At 53.0% G+C, this 23,381-nt stretch overlaps 1 protein-coding gene across 1 annotated transcript in view; it reads left to right on the top strand.

Annotated features, from left to right (window-relative positions):
- Positions 1 to 4,763, top strand: part of KCNH2 (potassium voltage-gated channel subfamily H member 2) — a 31,151-nt gene extending 26,388 nt beyond the window's left edge. Inside the window, 7 exon segments of the mRNA XM_025039000.1 lie at positions 1 to 156; positions 1,239 to 1,432; positions 1,601 to 1,700; positions 2,309 to 2,581; positions 2,655 to 2,841; positions 3,158 to 3,335; positions 4,589 to 4,763. The exon segment at positions 1 to 156 is cut by the window's left edge and continues 44 nt beyond it. Of these exon segments, the coding sequence (XP_024894768.1) occupies positions 1 to 156; positions 1,239 to 1,432; positions 1,601 to 1,700; positions 2,309 to 2,581; positions 2,655 to 2,841; positions 3,158 to 3,335; positions 4,589 to 4,717 (1,217 nt within the window). The 3' untranslated portion in view covers positions 4,718 to 4,763.
- The last annotated feature ends 18,618 nt before the right edge of the window (positions 4,764 to 23,381 follow it).

The following is a 23,381-nucleotide window of genomic DNA, read 5'->3' on the forward strand; positions in this document are numbered from 1 at the left end:
AGGGCTGCCTGCGGGCCCTGGCCATGAAGTTCAAGACTACACACGCGCCACCGGGGGACACTCTGGTGCATGCGGGGGACCTGCTCACCGCCCTCTACTTCATCTCCCGGGGCTCCATCGAGATTCTGCGGGGCGACGTTGTCGTGGCCATCCTGGGTACGGCAGGGACCGGGTGCCGGGCTGGAAGTGCCGGGGAGGCCTGTGGGGGGAGGGGCAAGCCCTCCGAGGACACAGTCGTGGGGGCTGTGGGACCAGGACGGTCTGCAGCTCCTCGGGCTCCTTTCATTCACCCACACTCAAGCCCGCGAAGGTCAACAGAGAGGAGCCCCCCAGGAGGCGGGGCTGCTGAACTCGGGGGACTCCCAGACTCTGCTGGCCTTCGGGATCTCCCCATGGGCAGCGACACCCTGGCTTCCTTAAAGCAGCACCTAATCCAGGTGCTCCGAGGCGGACAGTGGCGGGAGGCTATGCCTCCGATGCTACTAAGTTCCCTGCAGCCTCATGCAATATGAGCAAACCCCCGCTGTGCCAGCTTCGCAGCAAAGGGCGCCCTGCCCCCTTTCCCCTCCCACCTCTTCCTTCTCACCCTAGCTGTGCACCTGGGCAAGTGTGCGCCTGGGGCTGGGACCTCCTGCCCTCTGCCTGTCCTCCCTTGTCGCGGTGGGCCCTTTTAGATTTTTCTCAGTTTACTACAAACATATGCTCACTCCACAAACACCCCAAACACAGCTAAAACCAGATTCTCTACTCAACACTCAGTCTTCCTAGGTGTTTTCTGTTCTGTGCTCTTCTCAGCTATTCTATTCTCTTTGCTTTCAGTAAACAAAATGCTGGGTTTGATTTATTACTGTGTTCTGATCTGTAGTTTGAAGAGCAGTTTGTGAGGGTGCAGTGATTAACCAAGGGGTGTTTAGGACCGGGGTTTCGGCGGGGGAGAGGTGCACTTAGACCCGAAGGAAGCCTGAGCCATGGGTAGAGTGGGGTGTCTAAGCTGGTCCTGCTGGCCGTTTCCAGTTGCGGGGGAGGCACAGAGGCCCGGGGTTCCTGGCGCACTGCCCTCAGGCCCGGCTGCACACTGTATGTGTCTTGCCTTTTGGAGCTGGGGACGGGGCTGGCTGCTGAGCCCCCAACTCCGGGCTCGGGGCTGAGGATGAGAACAGGTGGGAGGGTGCAAGAAGACGGGTGCCCGCTGCCTTCACTGTCGCCCAGAGGCTGAGCCCCATCTCCGTGACCTCCAGGGAAGAATGACATTTTTGGAGAGCCTCTGAACCTATACGCCAGGCCTGGCAAGTCCAATGGGGACGTGCGGGCCCTCACCTACTGCGACCTGCACAAGATCCATAGGGACGACCTGCTGGAGGTGCTGGACATGTACCCCGAGTTCTCCGACCACTTCTGGTCCAGCCTGGAGATCACCTTCAACCTGCGAGACGTGAGTGGGCCACCCCTTCGCCGCTTCCCGGCCTGTCGCACCAGAGCGTTAGAGTCCTAGCCTTACCCTCGGTTCCTGGGGCAGAGGAGACACTTGCGCGGGAGCGCTTCCCCAGAGCGGCGGGGGCGGGTGGCGGTGGAAGGGCCCTGACGCCTCCCTTGGTTCCAGACCAACATGATCCCCGGCTCTCCCGGCAGCGCGGAGCTGGACGGAGGCTTCGGTCGGCAGCGCAAGCGCAAGCTGTCCTTCCGCAGGCGCACGGACAAGGGTGAGGCGGGGGATGGCTGGGGAGGGGCGGGGTGCAGGGGAGGTGGGGGCGGGGTGCAGGGGCGGCGGGGAGGAGCGCGGGAGCACGCGGCTGGGGCTGCGAATGCTCCACCCAGGCTCCACAGACATTCCTGCCCCCACCTTCAGCGTTCCCTACTCCTCACCTCAGCCGTCCAAACGCGCAGCCCATCCTTTCAGGCCCTGAACTGTCACCTCCTCCAGGAAGCCTTTTTCCACCCTCCAGGTCAGGGGCGGCGTGCCCAAGCTTCTTTGGTCCTCCTCACAGGGCTGGCCCTGGGTGGGCGCTGACTTGAGCTGATGAAGGGAGAAGAGACGGGACCGAGGAGGGCACGGGGACCAGGGACAGGGGCTGAGGGCCCGGGGGTCCCAGGGAGCCGCGCCTCGCACTGCCGCTGCTCGTGTTTGGGCAGCCGGTGGTGGGGGAACCTGGGCTTGTTCCCTGGAGTTCTCGGTCCTCTCGAGAGTGGGGAAAGTTAGCGGGAACGACATCCCTTTCTCAGGCCTGCTCTGGTCCCCTCCCCTCCCTGTCCCTCTGCTCCCCTCCAGTGCCTCCTGCCCTCTCTGAGGTCTGTTCTCTGTTTCCCACAGACCCGGAACAGCCAGGGGAGGTGTCTGCCTTGGGGCCAGGCCAGGCTGGGGCAGGGACGCGTGGCCGGTGCCGGCCAGGAGGGCCGTGGGGTGAAAGCCCGTCCAGTGGCCCCTCTAGCCCGGACAGCAGTGACGATGAGGGCCCAGGCCACAGCTCCAGCCCCCTCCGCCTGGTGCCCTTCTCCAGCCCCAGGCCCCCCGGAGAGCCACCGGCCGGGGAGCCGCTGACGGAGGACTGTGAGAAGAGCAGTGACACCTGTAACCCGCTGTCGGGTAGGCGAGGGCCGGCGGGCGGGCGGGGCGTGGCTCTGTCCCAGTGACCCTCAACCCAGCTTTCTGGCTCCAGGCGCCTTCTCAGGAGTGTCCAACATCTTCAGCTTCTGGGGGGACAGTCGGGGCCGCCAGTACCAGGAGCTGCCTCGCTGTCCCGCCCCCGCCCCCAGCCTCCTCAACATCCCTCTTTCCAGCCCCGGCCGGCGGTCCCGGGGCGACGTGGAGAGCAGGCTGGACGCCCTCCAGAGGCAGCTCAATAGGTGAGGGTGGCCCCTGGGGCCCGGCCCGGCTCCCAGCAGGGTCTGTAGGTCGTGGGGTGTGGGGACACTGCGGCGTGCTCTCCGGGTTCCTGGCAGCGTTTGGGGGAAGGGAGAGGGTACTCCGTCTAGGCTCGTCTGTGTGTCCAGCAGCGTGACCCACTCCTCCCATTCAGAGCTGAGCCAGAGGCTGCCACACCTGGCGTGAGGAGTGGGCCCGGGGCTGACCAGCTGGCCCGTCCACAGGGTGGTCCCAGAGTCATAGCTCCTGGTGTCTCCACTTCCCGAGACCAGAGCATCTTCCTCCTTCTTGCTCCAGGCTGGAGACCCGGCTCAGTGCAGACATGGCCACCATCCTGCAGCTGCTGCAGAGGCAGATGACACTGGTCCCGCCCGCCTATAGTGCTGTGACTACCCCGGGGCCCGGCCCCACCTCCACCTGCCCTCTGCTGCCCGTCAGCCCCGTCCCCACCCTCACCCTGGACTCGCTTTCTCAGGTAACTTCCGAAGGCCTCCCCCTCCCCCCGCCCATGGCACCCCAGCCCGGCCTTTCCTGAGCCACCTCAGTTCCACCCCAGACCCGCTTTGCAGCCCTGTCTGCTCAACCCTGGTGCCCAGCATCCTCCTAGACTGTTCTCCAGGACAAGGGCTGCCTCAGGAGCCATGGGCACGGGGCAAGGCAGGAGAGCCCCGAAACCGAGGAGCCCAGACAGCTGGGCGAAGGCGACCAGTAGGCTGAGTGGCGTGCGCTCCCCTATTGTCACCTGAATGGCCAGACCTCATGGTGCCTGTCATGGCCACGAGTGGGCCTGATTGAGCCTGAGGTGGAGTGGTGGGTGCTGCATGCCAGTGCGCCCTTGGGACAGGGTCCCAGGTCCCTGGGGTGACTGGCACCCCCAGGTCTGACCGTTGCCAGCCAATGGTTCTCATGCTGGCCACTTTGCAGGGCTGTCCCGAGGGCTTTGGCTGGGCCCCAGGTTGGTACTTCTGGCCAACAGCTTTGCCCTCTTGCTAGAGATGGGCCTCTGTTGCCCTTTGTCCTCTCCCAAATGGCCTCCTGGCAGGACAGCTGGGTCTGGTCCCCGAGAAGGGGCTCCTCTGGCTACCAGAGGCGGCCTGGGATCTGCCCCCACTTCCTCTGGCATCTGCTCCCCCTCCCATATGCTGCCTGCGCCTGTTTGCAGACACAGGGCCCACGTCAGCAAATGTGCCAGTCTCCCTTCACGGCCTCCCCCGCAGATCGCACAGCAGACGCGTCAGTACCCACAACCCCCCCGCCTGCCCTGGCACTCTCCCTGGCCTTCGGGGCCTGGCCGCCAGCCTGCCTCTGCGTTTGGTCTGAGTTCCTTCTGCACTGGAGGACGGAATCTTGTGTCTCTTTCTGTCCCCGCTCTGTCCCAACTCAGGGCCCCTTATTCTGGGTTGGGTGCGGATCCAGCCGCCATGTTCCCTGGGGAAGGAAGCGGCTGTGGCCTCGAGCCTTCCCCGTGTCAGGCAGAAGCACCCACAGCCGCCAGCTGCCCCGTTTAGCTCTTGCCCGCCAAGGACGCATTTCTCTGCTTCCGTCCTCAGCATCTCCCCTTGGGGTCCGTGTCCTGCTCTGTCTGCCTTGGCCCCTCAACTTGTCCCCTCCAGCCCCTTTCTGTCCCCCTGTCCTCTGTCACCAGGTTCTCCTGACCCTCTGTCCTCGGCATCTTCTCCCCACCTTGTTCTCCGTGGCTCCCTGCCTCTTACACTCTGTTCTTCGCAGGTTTCCCAGTTCATGGTGTGCGAGGAGCTCCCCCAAGGCGGCCCCACTCGACGCCTCTCCCTGCCAGGCCAGCTGGGCGCCCTCACCTCCCAGCCCCTGCACAGACACGGCTCAGACCCGGGCAGTTAGTGGGGCTGCCCCGTGTGGACACATGGCTCACCCAGGGTTCGGCACACTGCCTGGGCCCCTCTCCTCGGAGGCCTTGCTCTCGAGGCCGAGGCTGAGGCCAAGGCCAAGGCCAAGGCCAAGAAGGGGCGAGGAACTGAAAGGCGCAGCCCCTCCCTAGCCCTCGGGCCCATCTCCTCCTGCAGTCCCCTGGGCCCCAGTGGGAGGGGCAAAGGCAGGGCCGGGCAGCGGAATGGGGGGGTCTGTGGCCCCCCCCACTGCCCTGGGGCAGTAGCTGGTCTAACTGCCCGGAGGCACCCGGCCCTGGGCCTTAGGCACCTCAAGGACTTTTCTGCTATTTACTGCTCTTATTGTTAAGGATAATAATTAAGGATCATATGAATAATTAATGAAGATGCCGATGACTATGAATAATAAATAATTATCCTGAGGAGACTCTGAGGGTGCTGGGAGGGTGTGGCATCAGCATGCTTTCTGCTGTGTTGACATTCACACGTGGGTACGTATGTGCGCTGGCCTCTGCACGGGGCCTGCAGGGCCTGCCCCGATGTCTGATGTGGGGTGTGTCCGGTGGAGGGTGCTCCCTGGGGGATGACTTAGGTCACCTCCAGGGCTTCCTGCCTCTGTGAGGCTCTGGCTCCTGGGGACCCTGGATTCAGGAAAGCAGGGAACCGCCTGGACCGTTTTGAATGTAGAGGAAGTCCTAATGGGACGCAGGCCTGGTCTGGTCCCTCTGGTCCTGTTGCTTTGCCAACTGCCGTACTGGCTCCTAAAGGCATCAGACGGACCACTAATGCAGCCATGCTCCTGTCCCCTCGCTCAGTTCCTGAATTCAGCCCACCCTGACCCTAACCGGGGCTATATTTGGCCTACATCCTGGCCCATACCTCTAAACCCCCACCTTGGCCTTATCTTGGCCTAATTCAGACTCACACAGACCCGATATAATTGGGCCCTGACACCGCCCGGACTCTGGGTACACTGGTTTTCCCAGCCTTGACCAGAGCTCCCTTGGTGTCTGGCTGCAGGTGGGTCTCACCTTGATCACTTGACCACCTGAAGTCCTCGATAACAGAGAAGGTGCCTAAAACAGTGGTCCCCAACCTTTTTGGCACCAGTGACCAGTGCTCCTATGAGATCTGATGCCTGATGATGGGAGGTGGAGCTGAGGCCGGATGCGGGCGTGGAGGAGGGGGGGCGGTTGGGGCAGCTGCACATACCATGAAACTGCTCTCTCGCCAGCCGCTCACCTCCTACTGTGCAGCCCGGTTCCTAACAGGCCACAGACTGGTACCTGTCCGTGGCCCCAGGATTGGGGACCCCTGGCTTAAAGAGGGTAGAAGTTTCAGGTGGCTCATTCCTATTATTGGGTTAACAAGTCAGAACAGATGTCCTGGGTCCAGTGAGGGGTGCTGCCCGCGTGCGCGTGTGCGCATGCGTGCCCAGGTGCGCAGGTGCGAGGGCTGCTGTTCTCGCGAGGACACCCAGCCTCCGGCCCAGCTGTGGCTGCAGCGGGGCAGCTGCAAGCCAGCGGGGAGATCCGCGGGCGGTGCCCGGCTCTGCTCGTGGGCGACGGCGCTGCCAAAGGCCTCCAGAGCCCTCTTAATCCCACACCCCCTGACCCTTTGAGGTGAGTTGGCTAACTTAGCTTTAAAGTCAAACGCGGCCATTGTCACTGCCGGTGCCTGGGATGGGCCTGGGGCTGGGAGGAGGGATCCGGGACTCCGAGCATCCCAGAGCGGTCTCGTGGTGCTCAGGGCAGCTAGGAGAGAGGCAGAGAATCTCCCCTGGCAGTGCACAGGGCTCTGCCTCTCCTCCCAGCGGGTGTGACCAGGGAGGAGCCTGTGTGAGCTTAGTGCCCTGCAGAGTGGTGGGGGCACAGAACCTGGAACACGGGCGCCTGGTTATAGAGACAGGAGAAGGACGAGACCCTGGTCTCAGAGGTGGAGAGGGCCGACGGAGGCAGGCCTGGCAGAAAGGGCGGCTGTGCCTGATGGGAGCCTGGGAGACGGGATGCTTAAGGGGCATCTGATTCCTGGGCCTCAGGAAGAGAGAAGAGGAGGTGTGGGGACCACTGAGCAGCCACTCTGCATCCCAGGACAGGTCCCTGGTCAGACTAATGGGCTGTGTACTGGATCATGCCTGGCGCTGGAATGTGCTCAGTGTGCCCTGAATGAATGAATGAATGAATGAATGAGTGAGTGTAAGCACTGCCGTCCTCCTTGGGACAGAGACCGTTGGGCTGGCGGGCAGGGCTAGGGAAGGCCTCACGTGGCTGGCGGAAGATGAGGGGGAGCATCTTCCCAGGGCGCTGCCGCCTGGCTCTGGGGCCTCTAGTCCCCATGTTCATGTCTGTCCTCAGGCCTGCACCAGGCCTGCTCCCTGGCCTCCCCGTGACCTTGGCTCCCAGAGCCACAGGACTTCGGTGGTGGGGTGGGGCAGAGGTGGTACCGTCATCTTCTCTCCTGCTGGGCCGGGCACCCCGCTGTTGGGGGGCCGTCATCCAGAGCTGAGGGTGATCCCAAACCGAGAGGGCCAGAGTAGTGGGGCGGTAGCTGGAGGGGCTGTGGCAGGTGAGGAAAGAGCCCCACGAGGTTGCCAGCGCCCAGGAAGGCAGGTAGCAGAGCCCGGAGCTGGAGCAGGGTCAGGGGTTCGGGGCGCAAGCGAAGGGGTGGGGCCAGCTGCCTCCCCGCCCCGCCCCGCACCAACAGTCCTGGAGCCGAGTGAGGCCGTCGTGGTGCATCCCGGCCTTGTGATCTGAGCCGCAGCCCCAGGTCCAGGTGCAAGCTCGCTGCCCCGCCTGTCTCTGCTCAGCCCAGGCGTTTCGTTGCCAGAGGGAAGGAACCGATACTGAGCACGTCCTCTGTGGCAGCGTCATCCCCACTGCCCGAAACCAAAGCCAGGGCTGCCGCTGAGGCCCACAGCTCCTGAGACTGCCTGGTGCACGCCAGCTCTGGGCACACGGCCTCCCTTGCTCTCCAGGCAGTGACTAGGAGGCCTTTGTAAGTGTCTGGGATTTCTAGAATCTTCTCTCCTCTGCAGACTTTCGTACCTTCTGCCTCTGTGCCTGGAGCACCCTTCGCTTTGTGAAGTCCTGCTGGTCCTCAGGAGACCTTCTGGGAAAAGCCGTGCAGTCAGCCACCCTCTGCTCTCCCGCCCTGCTCTCTATACCCTGGAATGCTGCATCTGGGGGCATCTTTGCCTCTGTGCTACGCATGTCCCTCCCTCTGTCCCCCCAGTGCCAAGCACAGTGGCTGCCCTAGAGTAGGCACTCAGCAGCTTATTGCATGAACATCTCTGGAGTTTGGTCGTGATCAGCCATAGAATCTTTAGCATTGAAAGGGCCTGCCCGATTGACCTCAGGGCGCCCGTGCCTTCCTGTACAGCCTGGCGTGGGATGTGAGGGCTGAGGAAGGGTCTCTGAGCTTCTGGCCCTCCCCATATCTCCTTTGCCCATAGGCAAGCATGGAGTCCTAGTCTCTGGGGGTAGCCCCTAAGGGCCCAAACTGTTTCTATCACCCGCCCAGTTCTTTTGGCTTAGTTCAGCATGGGGATTGGTTCTTGCTCTGAGTTAAAATTAGGGGCCTTGTCTGGTGCTCTGGGGAATCCCCTGTGCTGGGCATCTCAGGGCCCAGCGGGACATGCTGTGATGGCCAGTGCTCGCCTGAGCCCCAGCACAGCTGGCCTCACCGCCTCTCAGATGCTGAGTCACCAGCCTGGCTGCACGTCCAGGGGCAGCCCCTGAAGCCCAGCTGTTTTCCGAGGTTTGTTCCACCACAGGGAGAAGTGGCGGGGGGGAGGGCTTGTGCCAGGCCCTTCCTGCCACCCACCTGCCCCTGTTACAAGAGCAGGTGGACCAGAGTAGGCCCAGGTTCTGAAGGGACAGGTGGCCTCCTCTTTGCCTGCCGGACCAAGCCCTCTGTGTCAGCTTGGCAGAGTTCTCATCTTTCCAGACTTACCGGTTCCTCCTGTCGCACGCCTGGCACTCCAGCCACACGAGGTCACGTGTGCCCTTGTTCTCCGTGCATCTGCCTAGTGTTCCCTCTTCTCGCAGTGCACACTCGGCCCTTCCTGGTCCAGAGAAACCCTTCATCCTTCAAGTCCTAGTGCAGATGTCGACTGCTCCAGGAGCCCTTCGCCAGGCTTCTCAGATGATCTAAACCTCCTGGAGCACTCGGCCGGCCGGGCAGACCTTTGTTAGGACACTCCCCTCCCCCACCCTCCCCGGCCCCTCTCCTCTGTCCTCAGAAAGGGGCCAGGCTGAGTGGTGGCCAGCTTTGCATGTCCCCAGGACGCCTCTGTGCTGGAGCTGGGAGATGTGCACCCCTTTGGGTGGCTGCTCATTTGTCCTTTGATGGTCAAGGCTGAGTGAGGTTCCTCCCAGGGCCTTTCTGTTCCACCTGCAGATCTGTGGGACCCACCTTTCTCCCTAGGTGGTGGAAGGGGCCCGGCCTGGCTGCTCAGGTGAGACCTTGCACTGCTCCCATGGGAAGAGGTGTTTTCCTGGTGGGCATCCTGGTGGTCTGACCACACGGGGACCGTGAGAAGGACACACACGGAGATCAGTCTAGTTCAAGTGCTCGAAAACATTGGAATGAATTTGAAGCACAGGGCTTTCCAAAGTGACTCTTTTGAGACATTTTTAAATAACTGTATATCATAAAAGAGTGGTTGGTGTGAAAATCAATGAAGATTTAGTAAAAGATCGAATAACAATAGTTTTCTTAAAGCCGCATAGGTACAAGGCATTCAATCTTATAAAAACTTAATTTTCATCTTGATAAATCTTGTTGCAATAGCATTTTACATAAAGTGATTCTCGATTCTTCATTTTTGGAACATCCAAGTACAGTTCAGTTTTTGGGGGGTTAACTTTGTCTCCGCCTTCCAAAGGTCTTCTGGAACGTTTGTTCAAATAATCAGCCTCATTATTTTATAGCCGCATCTTATAAGCGAGTTGGAAGTCTGCAAGAGCCATTACTGAGAAACCAGGGCAGAAGAATTTAGCACGGCTGTCTTACCATTATTTTAAAATTAGCAGTAGCATAAGGTCTGGCTGCAAAAGACTTAGACGCTAACTGGCAAGAAAATCAGTCACTAGAGAAGCAGCCTGGAGAGGGCTCGTCCAATGGGGCTGCCGTATGGAGCGTATGGAGCGGCTGTGCTTCCTCTTTTTGCTCTGCCAGATGATGAGAGCCGGAGGCACACAGCGACCTCGATGATTAGGGACACGGGGAAGGTCAAATGAGGCTGTCTCATGGTCTTGAGCAGCCTACGCGGAGTGAAACTCTTAGCAGATGGGAAATGGACCAAGTCTTTCTTTAATGTCAAACCGCCTTAGGCGGCCCAGAATTGTGTCTATCCTGCAGGCAGGTTTGGCTTTAGATGGGGCTCTGAGTGGCCATAAAGAAGAGTTCTTCTCAGGACTGGTGACGGGAGCGTGGGAGGACGAGGATGGGGTTAAACAGCGATTAGAGGCATGACCCCGCTGCCTTCATCCTTCAGCCCGGGAGGGGGGCCTTCTCTTAGGACACTGAGAACTGGCTGGCGTCCCATCTCGTGGAGAGTAGCCCAGAGCCTCCCCCTGTCTTGGGGTGCTAAGGGATCCGGCCTCTGTTGTGGGCGAACTCCCCCGTGACTTGCGTCTCCGAAGGCACCTGTCCCCTAAGGATGCTGTGGTTCCTGTGCCTGCTGTCATCTCTCTTCCGTGCCGCTCTGACTCCAGCTGGACACTCCCCAGCTGCTTCATTATCCCACAGCCCCACTAACCAGAGGCTCTTGCTTATAGCAGAGGATGAGTGAAGATGTGAGGGGTCCTTGCGAGTGCTGGGGGTGATCTCACGGCATAGCCCGGAGACGGCCTATGAGCGGATCTCGGACGTTCCTTGTCAGCGCCTTCCTTTCTCACTGGCCGACCTCCTTCCAAGGCCCTCTTGGTTGGTTCCCATCTTTCTGAAGATGCTTCTCTGCCTCATTTCCCCCCCACTTCCCTGGCCTGCCCCAGACACTCAGATTCTCCCTCGCCGGGTGGGGCAGATCCATTCAAGTTTCTCCAGGCTGTTCTCAGCTGACCTTGCCAGGGTTCTACTCTTCTCCTTCTAAGTGGCCCTTCCGGGCTATGGGGACACTATTCAGACGTGCATCTGATGGACCCAGGGGTGAACGTACCATGCCCCTAAAAGGGAGAGGTGGCCGAAGCAGTTTCCTCCCTCCCTCCCTCCTTCCCTCCCTCCCTTCTGTGGTCCCAGAGATGGGGAGTTAGAGAGGAGGCAAGAAAGAAGAAAGGAAACACAGAATTCTGAGAGAAGGGCCCCCGGGAGGTGGGAGCATGGCGCAGACCTGAGGCTGGCCTGGCTCTGTCCAGTGTCTCCTGTCTCTGTCCCGTGCAGGCAGTCCCGCAGAGGCACGGGCTGCAGCGCCAGCCAAGACACCTTCTTGGGACCTCAGGCATTTGGTGAAGGAGCAGGATCTGGAAGGGCCCGGACGTGCCACAGTTTATTAGAGACCTGAGTCATATCAGTTTATTAGAGACCTAAGTCATATCAGTTTATTAGAGACCTAAGTCATATCAGTCACCACCCTAGGCAGGGGTGGGGGCAAGGCGCTGCTTGCTGGGGACAAAGGCCTCATCGTTTCCCGCTAACTTTTTGCCAACAACTGACTGGCAAGCATTGAATGTTCCGGGTAACTGTCAAAGTTATGGTTTGGAAATAAATAAAATGCAGAAAGCCATTTTCGAAAACCTTTCAGGCACACGATTGTCTCACACAGGGAGGAATGCGCATAATGGAGTCTGAGCCAGGCAGGGAGGGTCTGGATTGTCCCTCGGCTCCTCAGGGCCAGTCTTACGACAATTCGACAATTCGACTTTAGTCCTGCCGTGATGTGTGACAGCAACCCGCACAGTTGTGGGGGGTGGGATGGGGAGCGGGCAGGGGCGTGGCTCTGAGAGCCCCTGGACGAGAGGGAGGGGACCGTGAGTTCAGAGCCCCGCCCTCAGAAGTACAAGGGCCCCAGGGGAGTCCCAGACCAGATGGCTTATAAACAAGAGACATTTCTTTCTCAGAGTTCTGGGGCGGGGGAGGTGTGGGGAGGCCGAGAAGTCCAAGGTCAAGGCGCTGGCGGATTCGGTGAGGACCCCCTTCCTGGGTCACCGATGGCCGTCCTCGCATGGCAGGAGGAGCATGAGACTCTCTGGGGCACTGATCCCATTCACGAGGGCTCCACCATCCTGGCCTCATCACCTCCCGAAGGCATCCCCTCCCGATACTGTCACACTGGGGTTGAGTTTTGGGGGGACACAGACATTTCGTTCATAGCCGAACGGACCCAGCAAGGCAGGATGGCCCAGTTAGACCAACTGGCCCACCCTGATGAGGCCCAGATGGCCGCATGCTCCTTGGTCAGCGGGAGAAGAAAGTACCGGGAACGAACTCTAAATGATGGATTTGTTCTTTTTGTATTTTAAAGTAGAATTTAAAAGCTCCGTGTGAAGGGTTATAAATTATGAAAACAGACCCGGTATAAGCCAAGTTATTTCGGGATACATTTTGACTGGTTGCTATTGTGGGGAAGGTGGCATTTTTCACCTCTGGCAAAATAAAATAGAAACGTGTGTTTGTCTTGACTTCTTAACACGGCCGACTATAAATCGTTGAGGACAGGCTTGAGTCTGGAGCTGAAACGAAGTCCGGGGCTGTCTGAGAAAGTCTCTCACCAGAGGCGCACAGGAAAGGCCAGCTGCCAAGCGAGCTCCCCGTGTCCTGCCTCCTTTGTCCCTGAGTGTAGGGGACAGAAACCCGTTGTTTTCAATTTGCCCATTTTTACCATTGTCACTGAGCCTGGCATAGGGCTGGGCTCGGTGAAGGCTGGCCGGCAGATCGACAGCATCGGGGGAGGAGAAGCGGGCTGTGGTGCAAACTCGACCTGTGATGGAAAAGGAGCCAGGGTGGACGTGGAAACGGGCTGTGTGGGGCCCTGTGGACGGAAGGCCTGGGCTGACTCCGGAGAGCAGTCGGCTGCCTCGTGTGGCAAGTCACCGTTATCCCTCATTTGACTCCTTATTGTGATGTTTTCTCGCTGAACGTGGACACAGCCTTTCTATCTTCTACATGTAGCAGAAAAAAGAAAACAAATTTATAAAATTTGTTTGATTATAGTTTGAGCTGAACATCCCAGGAGAAAGGCAGAATGTTCCTGTTAGGGAGGGAATGGCTCCTTTTGCTTAGAGATACCCTGATAGGCCTGTTTTGGCTGGAAGAACGGCCTGGATATGTGACTGCGAGGCAGAGACTTACGGGCATCGTAGGAGAGAGGCCCAGAGGGAGGAGGGAGAAAGATCCAGAAGGTATCCAGGGCCTATGAAGACGTACTGGCAGGAAGAGATTCCTTTTTGGCAGGAAATGGCCAATAGATTTTTAGGATGACTGATGCTCGACCTTCAGGACTGTGATATTTCCTACCTGTAATAAAATTACTCTCCGTGGCTGCACAAGCCTTTCGTAAAAGTTCGTTACGCGCGCTGCTGTGGGAGGGAGCCGCTTCGGGGAATGGAGGAGGGGTTGCTCCGCAGGAGGGCACACCTACCTGCAAAGCGATGGAGGCAGAGCGAGAGAGCTGGTTAGGGGCCGGGAGACGCCCCCTCCTCACCTCTGAACTCCTCCTTGGTTCTTACTGATGAAACTTAACCAGAAGCCAGTTGACGAGGAGTCTGAGGCTTGTGGTTTTCGGACTTTCAGCCCTCACCACACAGAGGCGAGCATGGAAAGGTGTGTGTAGGTCTGAGGACCAACTGACGAATAATTGGCGTATGGAGGAGAGGGATGTTTACTCCACTTTCCAGATGAGCCTCACTCCTAGTACATGTTTTTGAATTAAAATTTATTTTTATCATGGAAAATTTTAAACATATACGAAAGCACTAAGAATAGTATGATCGTCCTGTATGTATCTCTCACCTGATTTTAAGAGTGATCAGTTCATTCCCTCCCCTGACGTCAGATTATTTCAATGCAAATCCCAGAGACCGTGTAATTTCCTCTGTGAATATTTCAGTATTTCTGAAAGATAAGGACTCTTAAGAAGAAATAGCCACAATAGCATCACCACACCTGAAGTATAATAATTCCTCGATATTATTCCTCATCTGCAGTTAGTAAACAAACTTCTTCAGCTGTTTCACACGTTTTTGAAGAGCAATTTTTTATGTGAATCGGAAACCAAATAAGGCGCGTACATTGCAGTTGGCAGGTGGAGCTCTTAAATACCTTCGAATCTGTAGGGTCCTGTACCATCTTATTTCCTTGCTTGTTTGGCTTTGATTGAAGGGCCTAGGTGGCTTATCTTTTTAGAATTTTCTCAACTGGGTTTTGCTCTTTTCATCCTGTGGTGTAGCTTAACTAACAGTCGGTTGACCAGCTGAGTCAGTTCACCCAGTGCTCAAACTGGGGAAGCCACTCACCTGACATTTTTCTCTGCCACCTGTGTTTCTCATAAGTTGGTAATTAAATCTAGGGCCTTTGTCAGGCTCAGGTTTAATTTTGTGGCAGGATTATTCCCTGGTTGGTGAGGCATTAATCCCACAGGGGCCCCATAAATAGCTGGTTGCCTTTCTTTTTGTGGTATTGGCAGCCATTACGACCATTGCTTAAATCCATTCATTCAATTAGAGGTTGCAAAACGGTGATGTTCTAATTCTACCTTCTCCTCCTATTTATTATCTGGACTTCTTTTTTTTTAAATCTCTTTTTATTGTGACATAACTGACATATATCAGTCTCCGGTGTACAGCATAACGATGCTATATATATACATATTGTGAATAATCATATACATATTGTGAATAATCGCCACAATAAATCTAGTTAGCATCCATCACCACAGTTACGATTTTTTTTTTCCTCGTGATGAGAACTTTTAAGATCTACTCTCGTAGCGACTTTCAAAGGTACCACACAGTGTTGCTTACTCCAGCCACCATGCTGTACATACATCTCCAGGACTTAGTTATTTTATAGCTGAAAGTTCGTATCTCTTGCCCCCTTTACCTGTTTCCCTCCTTCCAGTCCCCGCCTCTGCTCTCTGCATCCGTGAGGCTGATATATATTTTTTAAGATTTTGCACATGAGATCATACGAGACTTGTCTTTCTTGTCTGACTCATTTCACTTCGTATCACGAGTGGACCCCTGAGGTCCTTCTGTATTGTCGCAAATGGCAGGATCTCCTTTTTTATGGCCGAATAATATTCTACTGTGTGTATATGTGTGTGTGTATATGTGTCCATTGCCGGACACTTAAGTTGCTTCCATGTCTTGGCTCTTGCAAACAACGCTGCAGTGAACATCGGGCAAGTATATCTTTGCACGTTAGTGTTTTCATTTGCTTTGGATACATACCCGGAAGTGGGCTTCTTTTATAGTTTGAAACTTTCAGTGACTCTGTGGTTACTCAGAGCTACAGTTCATATAATAAAGGCAACATCAGTGCTTGATTCTTCCTCTTTATCCAGCTTTTCAAAATGTGGTTCCTCGGCGTGCCCCAAAAGCGAAGAATAAGCATCCTTTAGTTAGCATTATAAACTGGATCGAAAAAATAACATTCCAATAGTCATTACCCTCATGGATATTCACACGTGTCCATCTGTGGCCAGTGGGGGCTTGTTCAGGTTGCTTCTGAGCTGTTTTGACTATGTAGCCTTGAGAGCTTCCTTGTTTTATGTTTTGACAAGATGTTCCAAACCAAATTATTTTGTACATTCCTGTACCTTGTTGGAAATAGCCGTTTCTCCAACGTGACCTGGTTCTTTTTAATGGGAACCGTATTTACAGACGGGGATGCTCATCGCTCCTTGACTGGCCATTGTTTCTAGGTCTTTCCGCGGCTATCGCTAAGAAATGGGTGTTACTTTCGAGAGATAAAATATATAGCATGTTCATACTGATGTTAACGAATTCGGATTCAAAACTACAGAGTTTTAATTGAAACTCCTCGATCTTACATCTTCATCTCATCTCCTTTATCCCACACCGAAAATTCTGGCTCTTCATGGTACCGACGTAGTTTCTCATTTGCTTTATCCCACAACAAGCGCAAACACAACAGTCTTAGAGTAGCCATACAAACCACAACCGCTAACCCTACGATGACGGGAAACAGCTTGTGATGTTTCTGAAGTTCTTTTGGTCCTTAGAGCGAATCCCGCTAGGGAACAGTTCTTGCTTGGGTGGTTAGAGTATGGTACCAGCAGGTGGTTACGTTACATGATTGTGGTTCATTTGTATAATTTCCCTTTTCATTCTGGGGACTTGCTTTTTAAGTTTAATGCCGAGGTTGGATTTACAAAACGAGGTAGAGCGAAAGTAATCTAGCTTCTCTCTCCATTGCCCGTTTCATTTTCTTCCCCTCACTGATTACCATCCAGTTATTTTTGTCCTTTTGTTGTTTTTTTGAAATAAACAAATGTACATATTGTCTAGTTTCCTTACTTTTTTTTTTTTTTAAGATGAATGAGAGCGTTCCAGGCACCTTTTTCTCTCTTCCTTCCTTCTTCCACTTGCTGTCTGGGGAGCACCCCCATTACTATGAAGAAGTGCCCCCCCGTTCCTTCTCACAGCTACTTAGTACGTCATCACGTGGATGAACTGAGTTTACTTAACCAGTTCCTATCCATTGTCTTTTGTTTCCAGTCCTTTGCTGTTATTAGAGTTGTGCTACAGTAAATAGCCTCGTGCATACATCTTTTCATATGTCTGCTACTCATACCTTTGGGATAAATTCCCAGATTTGCTGGGTCCGAAGGTCGCCGCATACGGAATTTTGTAAGATATGACTAAATTTCCCGCCAGCTATGGTAGGAGTACGTCTTCCCCTAATCTTGCCAAAGAGTATGTTGTCACACTGTTGGCTTTGTGTCCAATTGGGCAGGTGAGAAATTGTATCTCAGTGTATCCTTAATGCGTATGTTTTGTCACAGCTCAGCTTCCCGGGAGCGGACTCGGAGACAGAGACTCTCGTACAAGGTATTTATTGAAGAATATTCTTTGGATGAAGCCCTGTGGAGGGGGTGGGGGTGGGACGGAGGCAGGATAGGGCAGGGGCACAAGTCGTACCGTCTCAACAGAGGACCCAGCCAGGCCATGCAAGCACGGTAGCTGGGGAGGTGCTCTGAGCTGGGGTGATGGGCAGGGCTGCTCCTCCCCGCGTCAGTCTGTTGTTGGTGTGGGCTGGTCTGGAAGGAGGTCTTGACCTTGGATGAGGCAGTTTTCTTTTGCCGAGGGCCATCTTCTGGTGGCACTTACCATAGGCTGGGGAATTAAATCTTTCATTTCCGAAGGAAAATGGGTGGCATGTCACAGCACCCTCTGTCTCTCTTAATTTTGTCTCTATAAAATTGACCTACCTACTTACCTACATCTATCTATCACCTATCTATGTATCTATGTGTCTGTCTGTCTGTCTATCTATCTATCTATCATCTATCTATCTATCTATCTATCTATCTATCTATCTACCTATCTGTCTATCTATTATCTATCTATTATCTATCTGGTTGATTTGTCTTGGTTTGAGTTAGGTATGTTAAATATTCTTTTTCTTTTAAAAAGTTTTTCTGTGTATTTCTTCTGTCATCCTCTACAGTTTCTGCCTTACGAAAGTTGTCGCTAAGTTATCACATGCATAAATAGCATTACTGTTACATCTTCATCAGGAATCGCAGACTTGAGAATTATACAGCGTCCTACTTTGTCTCATTTAATGCTTTTGGCCTGAATTCTGCCTTGCCGAATATCAAGATGGCAACTCATTATTTCTTTTTTTATTTGTGTTTTAATTATTTAAAATTTTTTTTCTAGTCTTTTATTTTTAACCTTTCTGAATCTCTTTGTATCAGGAGTGTCTTTGATATGTAGAATAGTATTAGATTTTGCCTTTAAAGCCAATCTGAATATTTTTTTCTTTAACAGCTGAGTTACACCCAATGACACTTATTGATAGGAGGGATATGCTTGACCTCAGTCTATCATATTGTTTTATTATACACAGATCTCAATGTGATCATTTTACGTGTTCTCTCTCAGTGCTTAGGGAGGTCTGAATTATCGTTCTACTGAGTACGTGTATTCTAACACCTTTGCACGATACTTTTCAATGCCTAGTTTGGCTTATTTTCCATTCCTTCCCGGCTGAGAACAATATTAAAATGAGCTGGTAACCTCTCTCTCCCCCAGCATGAAATCGGAAGTGAGGGTCTTTTACTTAATGTTTCCGTGTATGAGGCCACCAGCACGCTTGTTCTGCATTCTGCGTACCCTCCCCCTCTTTCCCGCCTGTTTTTGGTAGTCATATTTTATCCACAGCGTCAGACACAGCCATCGCCTTCTCCGTGGGCTCGTTTATAATCATCATTTAGTCTTGGCATCAAGCTTGCTTTCGTCCTTCTCCTGATGTCTTCCAAGTCGTTTTTGTCGTTTGGAGCTGGTTCCCTGGTGGAGTCTTTAGTAAGAGCTCATGAGAGCAACAGCCGTTGAGTTCTCGAATGTTTAAAGCGGTCCGTCTGTGGCTCTTATCCTGAAAGGTTGGCTCGGCTCATGTTTTCTTTCCTTTTGAGTAACTTAAATATTTCACTCCACCGCCTTCTGGCATACAATGTGCATGTCGAAAAGTCCAATGCAGTCAGGAACGCTTTCCTTTATAAGTGACTCGGACGATTGAACCAGCATCCAAATAGATTTTTCTTCTTTAACGTCCAGTAGTTCTGTTAGCGTTTGTCTCTGTCAGCTGTGCTGGGATGATTTTTTTCTAGGGGTACAGTGTGCCCTCAAGTGCGCCTTTAAGTATTTTTATTTCAGAAAAAAATTTTCTAACTTTTACCTTTATTCTGTAATATAGCTTTGTTTTTATTCTTGGGAGGCTCCTATTATATGAATATTCGATCTTCTTAGCCTATCTCCTGTTACTTTCTCTCGAATCCTTTTTATTTTCTTATTTATTCCTTTTAACTCAAACTTTTTCTTTTTCCATCTTTTGTTTCACTTAAGACATTACTCGTTGTTTTTATTTGCAGTCGCGATTCTTCTAGCTTGGTCTTCATTTCTACACTAATTTTCATTCTATATCTAATTCTCCCCTTGGATTTCAGAGCTTCTTTGTCTTCGGTCACTTCTTCTCTGAGCTTTTCGGACTTTGGGTCGTGATGTTCTTTCCTGGCTGCCTTTCCTGGCTGTCGGGGTGCTACTCCTTCACCTCTTTCCTCTCGAAGTAACAGTATGATGTTCAAACGAAGTTCTTTCCTTTTTTAGTTTTTCAGTTACGGTTGCTATAATATCATATTACTTTCAGAGGCGCAACATAGCGATTAGACATTCACATCATTTACGAAGCGATCACCCCGATAAATCTAGTACCCGTCTGACACCACAAAGATATTCCAATATTATTGACTATGTTCCCCGTGCTGTACTTTACATCCTCGTGACCGTTGCTATTACTGCCAATTTGTACTTAATCCCTCCATCTTTTTCATCCATCCTCATCCGTCTCCGTATAGATGAGTTTATTTCTGTTTTGTTTGTTCACTTTGTTTTTCAGATTCCACACATAAGTGAGATCATAGGGTATTCGTCTTTCTCTGTCTGACTTGTTTCACGTAGCATAACACCCTCTAGGTCCATCCATGTCATTGCAGATGGCAAGGTTTTGTTCCCTTTTCATGGCCAAGTAATATTCCACTATATATATCTTCTTTATCCAGCCATCTACTGATGGACGCTTAGCTTGCTTCTGAGTAGAATTCCTTCAGTGGCCCACGTGTAAGTAAAATGGGTTTTCTCTACTTCCAGAGGAGAAGGTTGGGTCGAGGTAGCGCCTCGAACTTCGTGACTCTTGAGCTCTCGTTTCGTTCTCACAGGCTCTATGACACTAGCCTCCCGCTCTCTGGGGTCTGTCTTCTCTGAGCCCCGCCCCCACTCGTACTGGGCCTTTTCTCCCCTTCGTCCCTGTCCGTCCAGTCCCGATCAGTTCGGATTCTTCTCCCAGCGGTTTTTACCCTCCGTGCTGGGTTTGGGTGTGGACGGGGCTCTGCTTTGTTAGTTCTGAGAGTTCGTGGGGCCTGGGTTGCTCCAAATGGTCTCTTGTTCTCACCTGTGACTCGGAGCCTGGGGCACCCGCTCCCCGTGTTGGCTGCTGTCCTCAGCTTGGCCCGCAGTGATACCTGGAGAGGTACCAGGTAAGATGTGTTTCTGTGGCCCTCGGGACCGTCAGAGAGAGGGCCAGCTGCGTTTTGCTTTTTATCTTCCTTCTGAAAACTCGTTTAGATGCTGCTGCCCCTGTCGCGGTTGGCAGTGTGCTCTTACACGCCCACAGTGTGGGTTTGCGGAGATCCATTGTCACCGTTTCTCTTGCGGATGTTGACCACGAGGTTTTGGTTTTGCCATTCGAGTCCTGTTCTCTTTTTATATGGAGATTTGTGGCTGTTTGTTTAAAACAACAACAACAACAACAACGACAACAACAATGACAACAACAACAACAACAAAACAACTGTGGGCCATCGCTATTCATCTCCTAACTTTTTTATTAAGAAATTGGAAGTGGAAGCATGTACCTGGTGGCATTAATGAAGTGCTAGCCAATCACCGCGTCCCGTGTTGGAAATGTTCCATTTCATGGCGGAGCGTCCGAAGGACATGCACCGAGCAAACGTAAGAAAGATTTGGGGCTCGCGTTAATGTCCCAGGGCTGCTGTAAGAACAGTTTATTCCCTCACAGTTCTGCAGGCCGAGGTGTCGGCAGGCCACGCTCCCTCTGAAGGGCCTTGGGAGGGGTCCTTCTTGCCTCTGCTGGCTTCTGGTGGTAGCCAGCCATCTTTGGCTCATGGCCCCCCTCGCTCCAGCCTCTGCCTCTGTCTTCATGGGTCTGTGTCTGTTCCCGTCCCCTGAGGACACCAGACATTGGATTAGGGCCTAACGCAGTATGACCTCATCTTAACTTGATTACATCTTCAGAGATCCTATTTCCAAAAAAAGCCACCTTCACAGGTATGGGGTAGACATGGATTTTGGGGGACACTCTTCAACCCGTTACAAGGGTGTTACGCTAGTTACATGTGTAATAGGGGATTTCCTAGATAAAGAGAAGGAAAAATGTCTCCAGAAGAAGAGAGTCAGAAGATTTAACCCCAGATCCTCCTAACTCGGGCATCGAGCGAGAGGCATGTGCCCCATCTAGTCAGCCAGGGACATGGGGACAAGCCCTCCCGGCAGCTCAGGGCTCCTCCCAAGGTTCCACGGTGCCCTTGGATGTCTCCTGGGTGGGGGCTGATCTCCACGTGGCCTCGCACCAGGCTGGGGGCCAAGTTTGGTCCGGAGAGAGCTTAATTCCCTGCCATCCTTCAGGAAGTCCAGAATCTATGAGGCTGGCAACGAAAAGCCTCTGTCTCAGACCCAGAGGGTGGGAGCGGAAGGGAAGGGCCGTCCTGTGCTCCCGATTATGACTGTTGACCGTTGAATCCCCATAAATGAGCTGCTTTTTCAAAGCCTGAAACCCTCACGCAGGCCGAGAAGGAAACAAGGAGTCAGAGTAGGTGCCAAGAGCTATAAATTTTCTCCGTCTGCCTGGGGCCATTATTCCAGTGCCTACAGGCACTCCCTGGGCAGCTCAGAGTAAATCGGTCACATTCACCCGTCCAGGTGGGTACGCTGGGTATTTATTAATGGAATGTGCATAATTCGGGGTCCCAGCTCTGCCACGGGGCGTCTGCCAAACTCTCAGCATAGAAATATCCCGAGGAACTGTTCTGACTTATAAATAGAATCATCGTAATCACCCCTCTCCTACCTCAGAGCTGACCTCTCATCAGCCCGTAGTAACAGTGACAGCAACAACAGCAGCAACCCCATTCCGACCCCCCGTTTCTGCACTGTTTTATGTCTTTAGAGGCGTTGCAGCTGCTTCGCCCCTCAGCTGGTTGCCGAGGTCTAATGCCTGATTCATGCGCCCTTTGCCTCCCTCCACCTGTCATTTTTAAAGGATTTGAGGAGCTTTTCCAGGAATTTTAATTCCACTGGAAATCAGCAATCTGTATTATCTTTACAACCTTCCTGTAAATCTAAAATTATTCCAGAATTAAAAGTTTATTAAAAAACACATGGTTAAGAGAGGAAACAGCTGAGCCACGGAGTAGCAAAAGATATTTGCAAAAGATTCGCGTTTAGAGTATAAAAGAATCCCTTACCCGTCCATGAGAAAAAAGCAGGAAAACCAGCTGAAAAATGGTTGAAGGATGGAAGAAGCACATTACCAAAGAGGAACATCAAATGGCCGTTAAACAGGAAAAAGTGCTCTCTCTCATTCTGGCCACGCAACTGAGTTCCTTCTTTAAAGATTCGTTTTGTTACTTTGTTTTTCTTCCTCAGACACTCCAGCTGCGTGTGAGGTGGGGCTCCTTCACCGTCTCTCACATTCACCCTTTTCTTCCTTTATCTGCCATTTATTTCGCCTGTCTGGCCACATCCTCTGCGTCCCTCGCTATGCTCAGAAACGTCCACGCGCTTTGGTGCCGCTTCCAGTTCCATCTTCGTCTCTGCGATGCTTTTATTGTCGATTCTGCCCGTTGCTGAATTTCGACGGCTCGCGTTTCATATCCCGTTTTCTCACCGTCTCTTTCTTGAGCTGTCGCTTCATCGGGTTTAACAAATTCATGGTGAAATATTTGGATACGAGTTGTTCCTTGCAACACATTTATTTTTGTATTTTTCATCTGCCATTTTTTCTTTCATTTTTATGCTAGTGTTTTTGTGTAGATATTGTATAGATCTAAATGTTATCCTTTTTTTTTTTTTTTTGCAGCAAGCAGGTCTTTCCTGGATTAGATATTTTCAGGGTGTTCATGAGGGCTGGGGTCCAAGGCCATTCCAGGCTAAGAAAAATTAACCTTATAAACTTGAGTTTAACTTTTACTTTTCCCCACTCAATGGAGATAGGAAGATATGGAGCTGGGTTTAGGGAACGGAGAAGGAACACAATAAAAATTGATTGGGGACTGCATGCTTTTAAGAAAAGGATGGTGGAAATATCTGCTCTGGAGTCGGACAGATTTGGGTTCAAATATCAGCTCCGGTTTGTGCTGGTTGTGTGACCTCGGAGGCGTGGCTTAAAGTCTCAGAACCTCAGTTACGACATCTATAAAACGGAGTGATATTACCTCCCCATATGGGGTTGTGAAAGTTTAAAGGATTATATGAAGACGCTTGACAAATCGGTAGATTAAGCAGTGCTAGCTGCCAGAGCAGGCAAACTCCAGAATCTCAGAGACTTAACGCAAGCGGGTTTGTTTCTTGTTAGTGCAGAGTCCAGGCAGCTCGGCTCCACGCTGTGACAGGGATCCAGTCGCTTTTGTGGTTCTGTCTTCTCAACACATTTGCTGCCGGGTGGAGCTGGAAAAGGCACATTGGCTCTCAGTGCCTTGGTCGGAGCTGGTCACATGGCCCTACCTACGCACAGAGGGGCTGGGAAATGGGAGCGCGGATATTTGTGGGGGGCACTAACTGTCGATCATGCCTCTCAGTTCTTTTCTCCATCAGCATGATAACTGTGCCTTTGCCTTTGAATGATTAGCTCTCCACAGTTCATTTGGTGTACCCCAACATTGCCTCAGCTCTAACATCAGG

The sequence above is a fragment of the Pteropus alecto genome, unplaced genomic scaffold, assembly GCF_000325575.1.
Source record: "Pteropus alecto unplaced genomic scaffold, ASM32557v1 scaffold48, whole genome shotgun sequence".
In the NCBI taxonomy this organism is placed as follows: Eukaryota; Metazoa; Chordata; class Mammalia; order Chiroptera; family Pteropodidae; genus Pteropus; species Pteropus alecto.